Raw genomic sequence first — 10,503 nt, forward strand, 5'->3', positions numbered from 1 at the left:
ACGCGTTGAGAGTCCTTTCCTCCCACCATCCCCACTTTTGCTCCTTGGATACTTTGCAGCTTCCTATGTTTGAGTGACTCATTGCTCCATGTCCCCAACCATGAGTAGCTTTTTTGCTTTGACTGCAGTCAGCTGTCCTTCCTTGTGTGTCTGCTCTGGACCACTTCCTTGCTTTGATGTTACTGGGTTTAGAGGGCTGTCTTGGAGGAAAGTTCTCTGGGTATTCCTTTCCTTCACTGTGGTTAATATTCTGTTATTAGTGTGGGCCCGGTTCCATTACATCCCTTTTAAATTACAGGCTACCTTAAAACGTTCCTAGTCACTTCTCTTCTGACATCCCACACAGCTGTCTGTTCTGCCAGTTAGTGACATCCTGCCATCTTTCCTTCCTGTCTCCCCCAGTGTTCTATGCCATCCCATAGAGCTTTCTTACACTGGACTATTCCAGTCCATGCTGATCAGCATTTTCTCCTTCTCTTCACACTCGCCTTTACCACCTAGTTGATAGTTAATCTCATGCAGTTGTGGAGCACCTCTTAATTCATTTTCATATTGTTCAACACCTGTTTTGTTATGTAATTTTTATGTTTGTTTTGTGTCCGTATCCAGAAGGTTAGTAGTCATGTCTAGTAAATTTGTGATCTTCCCACAATACTTGCCTAAGGCAAGTCCCTCTCCTCTTTCTGGCTGGTTCAGGGGGTCAGTTATCATGTCCCTGAAAGGGACATTCTGTGGATCAGTTTGATTACTATGTACATTTAAAAGGTAGCAGCAAGCCAGGCGCGGTGGCTCACGCCTATAATCCCAGCACTTTGCGAGGCCAAAGGGGGCGGATCACCTAAGGTCAGGAGTTTGAGACCAGCCTGGCCAACATGGTGAAACGCTATCTTTACTAAAAATACAAAAATTAGCCAGGCATGGTGGCGGGCGCCTGTAATCCCAGCTACTTGGGAGGCTAAGGCAGGGAGAATTGCTTAAACTGGGGAGGCGGGGGTTGCAGTGAGCTAAGATCATGCCACTGCATTCCAGCCTGGTTGACAGAGTGAGACTCCGTCTCAAAAAAAAGAAAAGGTAGCATTAAGCCTGGTATGTTTTATTTTCCTGTTTGTTAGAAACCTAGATTCATTTTTAATCTTCACCAGCATCACATTTGAAAATAGTGAATTGGGCAGCTTGGCATTTGTGCTGAATTCCTTATAAGGCGTTGTGTAGGAGGGAAGATTACATGATTACACCAGACCCCTGGGTCTTTGATATTAGGAGAGCTTGGCATGTAAGGAGTTGGGGAGTTGGGCTTGTCTCATTTAAATCTGAGGCAGGCCTCTCTCTGGGCAGTCTTGAGGAGAGACCTCAGCCTCCCCAAGCTATGGCTGCCTGTCTGTACAGTGATTATGGTGCTCTTTCCTTCCTTGCAGGGTGTGCTAAGGGCTGAAAATAGCAAGTGGGCCATGCACAGTGGCTCACACCTGTAATGCCAGCACTTTGGGAGGCTAAGGCGGGAGGATTGCTGGAGCCCAGGAGTTTAAGACCAGCCTGGGCAACATAGTGAGACCCCCGTCTATACAAAAAAAAAATTAGCCAGGCATGGTGCCATACGCCTGTAGTCCCAGCTACTGGGGAGTCTGAGGTGGGAGAATCCCTTGAATCCAGGAGGTCAAGACTGCTGTGAACCATCATTGTGCTACTGCACTCCAGCCTGATGATAGAGCAAGACCTCATCTCAAAAAAAAAAAAATAATAATAACAAATGTAGAGTACCTAACACATGTAGTAAATGCACAGCAAACAGGAGCTGTGGCATCAGCCACTACGATAAATTAGAGGCCATGCACATGATGACAACAACATCTGTGAATTGAGTGGGAAAAAGCAGAGGTAACACAACAAACATACATTCAGTGCCTGTTACATACAGGACATCATACTTATCACTGTGAGGGTCACACAGATGAAGGCCCTTTCCTGTCTTCCAGGAGCTCCTCACTTATTAAGAGGTGGCAGATAGATTGGCTGGGTGTGGGGGCTCACTCTTATAATCCCAGCACTTTGGGAGGCTGAGACAAGAGGACAGAAGTTTGAGACCAGCCTGGGCAACATAGCAAGACCCTGTCTCAAAAAAAAAAAAAATTAGCTGGGTGTGGTGGTGCACACCTGTAATCCCAGCTACTTGGGAGGCTGAAGTGCAGGAAGATCAATTGAGCACAGGAGTTCAAGGCACAGTGAGCTATGATGGTACCACTGCACTCTAGCCTGAGTGACAGAGCAAGGCTCTGATTAAAAATTACACACACACAGAAGTGGCAGATAGATTCCTGGTAGCCTATAATGTCAGAACATAAGTGCTTTGTGGGCTGGAACTTTGGCTTGCTTACCACTCTAAACCCCAGCTGTTACAGATCTGATGGATGAATGAATGATTGTAACAACTGCTGATTAATAAGCCATTCAGGGAGCGTGGGGGCGGGAAAGAGTAATTCTTATAAAGGGGAGGAAGAGAAGAGTGGAAGTTGAGTTGGGCCTTCAAGGTAAATTCGACCTTCACATGGTGAGGTGGAAGGTAAGCATTTTAGAAAGATTAAGGACAGAGAAGAGCAGGGAGGGGAGGCAGCCTGCGGTAGAAGGGTGGGGCACAAGAGGAATGATGGGGCAGCTTCTGTCACCTCAGTTTTATGCCTTTACTTAGTGACATACCTTAGATTTACGTTGCAGAAAGAGGCAGTTGATAGGTTTATTTCTCAGTGGGCAAGAGAGGCTGCTCCAGGAAGGCTGCGGCTCATCTGGGATGACAGCTCTGTTTGTTTCAGTGCCATGGGGACAGTCGTGCTGGATGGACAGATCTACGTCTGTGGGGGCTACGATGGCAACTCTTCCCTCAGCTCCGTGGAGACCTACTCACCTGAGACGGACAAGTAAGGACTCCAGCTCCCTTGGGGCAACTGGAGCTTATAAACAGAGAGTATAAAAATCAGAACTGTAGTTTTTTTAATTTAAGCTTCTCAAGGGTAGAGAATGTCTTACCTTTTTGCCCCTATAGTACTTTGTATATACTAGATATTTAATAACCCTTGGTTAAGTGAAAGAATGAGTAAAGAAAATTTTAAAACAAATAGTCTACATAGTTGCTTGGAAATACTTATTTAATGGTCTGTACTTCTTAGCTAAATCAGCCCATTTTAATGGAAATACAGGCAAGAGGGAATAAGAAGTAGATGAACAGCATGTTCCAAAGTGGGTAGGATATGATTTGGAAAAAAAAAAAAATGTTTTTAAGTTCTATGGTCAGATAGGCTTGGGAAATGTTGATGTCTGAACTGCCAGAGTCCTTGTCTTTCCATAAGATATATTAACATTTTAAAGTCTCTAAGAAACCCTGCAGTAAATAACTCTGTTTAACCTCGGGTTTTATATACACACCAGTCACCATCTTATGGGACTCATTTGTGGAACACTCTTTGAAAAACATTGACAAGGTTAGCCCGAGTTTTTCATTTCAGTATTTGAATCCTCTCATCTTATATAATAAAATATAAACAAATTAGTTGAATGGACTTATTAGGATGCCTTTAAGCCAGTATTCTGTTCACTTGACCAATCTATTGTGGATCAGACAGCAAGCTGGGTGTCTGAGATCCTTTAAAGCACCCAGTGTGGTTGGGCCATGGGTTGCATCATGATCATCCTACCCCGGAGGCCTGTGTCAGAAGCTCTTGGGCACAGAGCAGAGAGAACCTTCATCTTCCCCAGGGTTGCAGGAAGGGACAGGGTAGCAGGGATGTCTTCCAAGGTGAGACCTGTCACGGATAGCCAATGGGAGGTGTTTGCTCATCATAGGGAGACAACAAGGAGCGAGGCTGCAATAAGAAAGTGTTCACTGTAATCGAGAACAGCAATGATCCTCTCATGGGCTAGAGCACAGCGTGTGGATGGGAGACGGAGCAGGGTGGGTGGCATGTGGTGTGGGGTGAAGCTGAAGGGTGGATGAGGACCAAGAGGTGAAGAACCACATGAAGGGCTGGGCACAGCGGCTCACGCCTGTAATCCCAACACTTTGGGAGGCCAAGGCAGGAAGGTAACTTGAGCCCAGGAGTTTGAGACCAGCCTAGGCAACATAAGAGAGACCCTGTCTCTATTAAAAAAAAAAAAAAAAGGAGAGAGAGAAAAAAACATTAGCCAGGCATGGTGGCATGAGCCTGTAGTCCCAGCTACTGAGAAGGCTGAGGCAGGAAGATTGCTTGATTCTGGGAGGTCAGAACTGCATTGAGCTATGATAGCACCACTGCATTCCAGCCTGGGTGACAGAGTGAGACCCTGTCTCAAAAATAAAAAAAAAATTAAAAACCACATGAAGGAACCTGGATTCTCTTAGAGGAGACAGTGAGGAGCCACTGGACGGACATGGTGCAGGTACAGGAGGAGCAATCCCTCTGGCTGGGTGGGGTCGGATGGGACTGGTATGAAAGCCAGGCTGCCTGTAAAGAGGCTGTTGCAGTGGTCCAGATGAGAGGTCAGGGGTAGGGCACTGGTAGTGGGGATGGGAACAAGCACTGACTAGGAAGCAAACCAGCCAGGACTTGGGGGACCACAGGAATGTTGATGGTGAGGGAGAAGCAGCCAGAATAGCACTGAGCTTTATAAGTACAGCAGCTAGAGGGCTGGTGGTCTGCTTAACAAGGCAGGGAGTGCAGAGAGGAGCAGAACTGTACGAGAAAGAGGTCTTGTATGAGACAATGATTTTGAGCAGCCATGGAGATGAGCAGAGAAGATGGGCTGTGGGTTTGCAGCTTGGGTGAGAGGCGGCAGCCAGGGAGAACTGTCAGAGAGGTGGTGGGAGAGGTGATAAGAGGTGGAGAGATGGCCAGCACAGTTCACCTGAACCCTGCTAGGCTGTCTTGAGGGAACAAGAACCCTGAATCTCATGCTTCCCCTCCTATTTTGACTCTTTCCTGAAGATGGACAGTGGTGACCTCGATGAGCTCGAATCGCAGTGCTGCTGGGGTTACAGTCTTTGAAGGCAGGATATATGTGTCAGGCGGCCATGATGGTTTGCAGATCTTCAGCAGTGTGAGTCTGGGCTCCCCCTGGGATAAGGGCACCTACTTCTGTCTTTGAGATTTATTTTAGAAGATCATTATTTGAAAAAACTTCAGCCTTGCCATAGCTGAATAAAGTATCATCTAGTGAGGTTTCAGGCTATCCACTGCACCTTCTGAAATTCTGAACTTCCAGAGAATGAGCCAGTGTACACAAAAGAAGGGCAAAGGGTAGTCACATCTGCAGCCACCACCCTGTTCTACTGTCTGTTGAACACTACATAGAACTTGTGAGATTCCTGCCCGAAGTAAGGTCAGTTATAGACCAAGTGTAAATTTGCAAACAGTTGTATTCTTTTGGATAATTTGTTTGAAATTGTATTTATTCTGTAAAAAAGGCTCAACAGCCATTTACTAGTCATTCCATAGTCAGTCAGTGCTGCAGTGGAGAGCCCTGGAGATTACAGGAGACCCAGCTCTCATACAGGTTCTGTCACTACCTAGCATTGCATCCTTGGGCACATCCTTTTTGTTTCCTTAGATGCAAACAGAAAGGGTTAGGTGAGGTGACCTCTCCCTGTCCCCATACACCAAAGAGCAGGCCTGCAGCAGAGGGAATACTGGCAGAGCTCCTTGTCCCCATACCTCCCACAGGAGTTTGACATCATGGGGGGCTGCTGTGCCCTGCACGGTCACTCCATGGACTGAGCTTTGCCTCTGACTGTCCTGTACCTGTGCCTCTCTCCCCACTGCAGGTGGAACACTACAACCACCACACCGCCACCTGGCACCCTGCAGCTGGCATGCTCAACAAGCGCTGCCGGCACGGAGCCGCCTCCCTGGGGAGCAAGATGTTTGTCTGCGGGGGCTACGATGGCTCTGGCTTCCTCAGCATTGCCGAGATGTACAGCTCTGTGGCAGACCAGTGGTGCCTGATTGTCCCCATGCACACGCGCCGGAGCCGGGTCTCCCTGGTGGCCAGCTGTGGGCGCCTCTACGCTGTTGGGGGCTACGATGGACAGTCAAACCTAAGCTCAGTGGAGATGTATGACCCAGAGACAGACCGCTGGACATTCATGGCCCCCATGGCGTGCCATGAGGGAGGGGTCGGTGTGGGCTGCATCCCTCTCCTCACCATCTAAGGCAGAGGATGGGATGTGGTGGGGCAGGGATCTGGTACAGACATAGGCGCTTCCTTCCAGGAACAGTCCCTCAGGAGAGGCAGTGGACCAGAAGAGATGGCGAAACGTGAGCTCGCCGGAGGTACAGTTTTTCCAGGTGCTTAAGCCCTCCCCCACTGTGCCACCCTTGTGACCTTCAGGCTTGGGTCATCAAGATGCACAGCACGGAACACAAGCTCCTCTGGATCCCGCAGCTGGTGACATGGAACTGTTTTCTGGTCCACATGAACACAGGCTCCATCCAGGCCCAGCTCCTACCCACCGCCTCTCTGTGGGCCAACTGTTCACAGAAGGCCTTCCATCTGATGCTCCCCATCGCCTGCTTGCTCTCCAGCCGAGTCTGGCCAATTTGCCATGGGGAGGCTGCAGTGTCCAAGCCTGCTGGAAACTGGGATGTAGCTGGGGACGAAAGGACAGACCCAAGCGTTCTCCCTGCCTGAGATGGTGTGGCCACAAAAGTGGAGGGCTGCACACAGGCACATTCCTTCTTCCACAGTGGGGCACCAAGGATTCTGTCCTCATTGCTGGGTAAGCAGGGAGAAGAGAAGTTTTCCCCATGTCTAATTTTGGGATTTCAGTGAGGCCTTTTCCATCTGTCCAGGAGAACAGAAGGGAAAAAAAGATACTTGAAAGAAACTGAAGGAAATTTAAACAAAGAAACACTTGAAAGAAACTGGAAAGAAAAATAATTTTTTTATGTGAACAAATTTTGCAAGAAGAAAAAAGCGTAAAAGACACTAACGGCAAATCTATGTTTAAATGGAAAACCGTCTAACTGGAGAAGGGCGGTATCCACCCCACATTCGAATCCCAGGGTCCTGAGGCCTCGCATTGAGCTGGGGGTTCCCTCTGAGCCCCAGTGTGTGTGGAATCAGTGCACTCTTGACTGGGCCTGTAGTAAGGTGCTCATGGGGTTTGTCTTCACACCCACCATCAGAGGACTTTTAAAATCATAGGCGTAGAGAGTTAGCTATCTGCTGAATTACTGCCACTCTTCTTGGTGGGGGCTCCTAGCTGTGGCTGGGGGCTCCAGGCACCCCTGTGATTACCTCCTACTGCCACCATGGCGCTCATTCAGATTCCCCACTCTCACTAACATTCCTTCCTTTTTTGACCAGCAGGAAACAGCAGGTCTGGCCAGATTCTCACTTGCCCATCAATCTCGTTCTTGGATGATTTCCCTCATTGTGATGCTTCTGGGGCACGTTGACCATATGCACCTCTAGAACCTAACCAGGGCTTCCTTCTACCAGCTGTGGGCGGGCTTGGTCTGGTAACTTTGTCTGCCCTGCCATTCCACTGCTCTTCCGTCCACTCGCCAATCCCAAGAGTCTGGCCTCCCTCCAGCCCTGGGCAGACTGACCAGCAAGGTGGACCTTTACATTCAAGCACAGCTGGCTTTTAAGACATAAAGAACTAAAGGCCGAAAGAATCTCTTGCTGCTGCAAAGAACAGATTTTATATTTCTTCCTCTAATCTTGGCAAATGACCTTTACCTTTTGGAAAGATTTCATACTGCTTCCTCCTTCTCCCTGGATAGGACCTAATGTAGCACAGCGGGACTCAAAGAGGAGGACATTTTCTCTTGCCAGTGCACTGGGCAGTGGGGCTGTCCTTCAACTGCTGCTGCCAAAATTGGTTTTCTAAAATTCTTCCAGTAGAGACTAAAAGAAGATTCAATTCCTGTAACCCAAGACTGAGTCTTAGGGCTCCAGTCTCCACCTGCTTGGTTTCCTGTCCTTTGCTGCCTGCCTGGGGTGGCCTGGAAGCCTGTTCAGAAAGGCACAATGTGGAGCCTGGGGTGTCTCCCCCACCCCAGGACCGTCAGGTTTACCAGTGTGTGCAATCGCCATGTATTCAGAGGGAAGTACCTTTGTTACCTACAACTTAGGAGCTAGGCCTCTGCTACAAGCACTTGAAAATGATATTTTTATTTTTAACGTCTCAACAATCTGATATCGGATGTCGTTTAACCTGGGCTCGTGGTAGAGCTCCAGCATTTCTCCCTCCTTCCTGGTTTGCCTGTAGGGGTAGACTCGGAAGGCAGGTGGGGTGTGCGTTTCCTGTTAGGAGTGTATCAGTGCTTGTCTTATTATAAGCCCCTTTCTTTTGTGAATTTGAAGTAGCACCAACAAGCCTGGATTGTGACGGTATTAAGAATCGGTCTGTGGGCTACTGAGTGGGTCCTTAGGATACTGGCCCAGATTTTGCCACTGGGTATGGTAGATCATTTTCTACCATGGCCTGCTGCTCTTGTAGTGGCCTTCCTGAGTCCAATCCCACCTCCTGGTGTAGAATTTACACTGCTGCACCTGAGGTCGATGTTTCAAAGTAAGATCAAGCCAGTGTTTTGATCTGGGCTCTGAGCACAAGTCAGGAAACACCAACATATTCACACTCTCCCAGTAGGTTCCTCAGTCTGATGGTGAATGGCTATTCGTAAATGGCTGGTCTGGCTCTTTGGTGTTGGAGCCTTTCCAATAGCCCCATGAAAAGAAGCATCACCCAAGGATATTGTGAAAAGGATGTAACAAGGAGATAGGGTAGACATTGTGCTCAGTGGGCCTTGGGGCCTAGCCCAGCTCTGAGCAGAGGACTGTGGCATTCACTGTCCTTGAGTGTTTCACCTTCTTGGATAACACACGGGCCTTCTCTTCTGGATTTCATCAGAGATTACAGCCAGATGGGGGCTGAAGACCATCCTCTTGACCACAGAGGTGTGACTGTGGGAATTCCTCCCAATTTATGGTTTCCCAGAAAATCTTAGTTCCTTTTATTTATAGAATGCATGTCTTTTGTGTTAAGAAACCAAAGAGAAATAAAGAGAACACTCCTAATAGCTCTTGTCCTTTCTTGGTTTATTTCTCAGATATTAGAAGTACATGTTTGTTTTTTAATTGTGATTCACTGAAAAAAATATATTGGACAAAATGGGAATATTTCTGTGAATATAAGGGAAAAGCCAGATGTACAGCAAAAGTAGTCTTTGGAGAGATTTATTTTATGAGAGTCACTTCTGGTGAAAAATATGCAAAGACTTCATTTGCACATTGGGACTGCATATTGGTGCCTGTCCAGATCGCCCCTACTCTCGGATTTCCCCTTTTCTCCATTCACTGCCCTAAAACTCCAGAGTTTCCCAGTGGAATGTGGCTGCCTGTTGACTGCCTGGAATCAGCATCTCCAGCTCCTTTTTTATGCTCTAGGCGAGAGGTGCTTTAACTTTGGTGCACATAAAAGTCACTGGAAAATGTTTAAACCACAGATCCTAAGTCCCTCTCTAGAGACAGGTTCCCTAGGGCTGGGGTGCAGCTCAGCATTCTGGCGTGAGCAAGTTTCCTTGGTGATTTGCATGCTCTTCAGTGTGAGAACTATACTCCCATCTTCAGTTTCACTTCCCCAAATACAGCCGCATTCCAGATCTGCCCTTCCAAGATCACACTGTGGTTAGTGTGGTTTTGCCTGTTGGGAAACTCTTCAGTCACACTTTTCCAAAAGTCAGCTTGTGATCAATCTTGTCCATTGGACTCCTGGATGGCAACTTAATTTTTTTAAGTTTTTGGAAGGCATATCACTCCCGCACACACCCCACCAGGACATGTCTTACATATAAACACTCTTATCAGTTGAATCTCACATGGTCCTCAGTAATCCCCATGGAGCAGGTAACATTTTAGCATAAGGAAACTGCCTCAGAATGGCCAAGTAATTGACCTGACTCCAGCTAACCAGTGGTATTGTGAGAAATTGAGACCAGATCTCCACACTCACAGTCCAGTCTGCCTAAGGACAGCAGTGTCTTCCACCTGTGAAGGGAGCAGCATTCCTCCCAACAGTCATAGACCTTGGAAAAGCAGACTGGGCAGCAATGGGAAGAGTGAAGAAGCAGGTGCCTTCATGCTGAAAGAGATAGCCAGACTATCTGGGAACTCTGCCCTCTGGGAGAAAGGCCTGTTGCTTGTAAAGTAGTAGCAGCCCTTTCCATGTAACCTATGCCCCCTTGACCAGAGCCAAAGAGCCCCATAGGTGAAGAGTGGACTGCTAAGTCAAACTGGATTCATCTGCTTGACTTTCCATTTCTTTTTTCTTTCTTTGTTTTTGTTATTTTGACTCCTTTCCCCCTGATGACCAACAGCAGAGCCCACTCCATTTCACCCCAAAGTCCAGCACTGCTGCTTTTTATTGCTACTCACAATAACATAACAGTACACAACATTGCTTACTGCAGCCTTGAACTCCTGGGCTCAAGCGATCCTCCCACCTCAGCCTCCTGAGTTGCTGAGACAGCAGGT

General features: G+C 47.8%; 1 protein-coding gene across 2 annotated transcripts in view; it reads left to right on the forward strand.

The window, feature by feature from the left end:
- The window catches only part of KLHL18 (kelch like family member 18), a 61,485-nt gene extending 52,435 nt beyond the window's left edge, over window positions 1–9,050 (forward strand). For both annotated transcript variants that reach the window (XM_004034047.3, XM_019023380.3), the window contains exons 8-10: window positions 2,805–2,909; window positions 4,950–5,061; window positions 5,786–9,050. In XM_004034047.3, coding sequence (XP_004034095.2) covers window positions 2,805–2,909; window positions 4,950–5,061; window positions 5,786–6,172 — 604 coding nt within the window. In that variant the 3' untranslated portion in view covers window positions 6,173–9,050. The remainder of the gene's footprint in view (window positions 1–2,804; window positions 2,910–4,949; window positions 5,062–5,785) is intronic.
- The last annotated feature ends 1,453 nt before the right edge of the window (window positions 9,051–10,503 follow it).

This window comes from Gorilla gorilla, chromosome 2 (assembly GCF_029281585.2).
Source record: "Gorilla gorilla gorilla isolate KB3781 chromosome 2, NHGRI_mGorGor1-v2.1_pri, whole genome shotgun sequence".
Taxonomy (NCBI): Eukaryota; Metazoa; Chordata; class Mammalia; order Primates; family Hominidae; genus Gorilla; species Gorilla gorilla.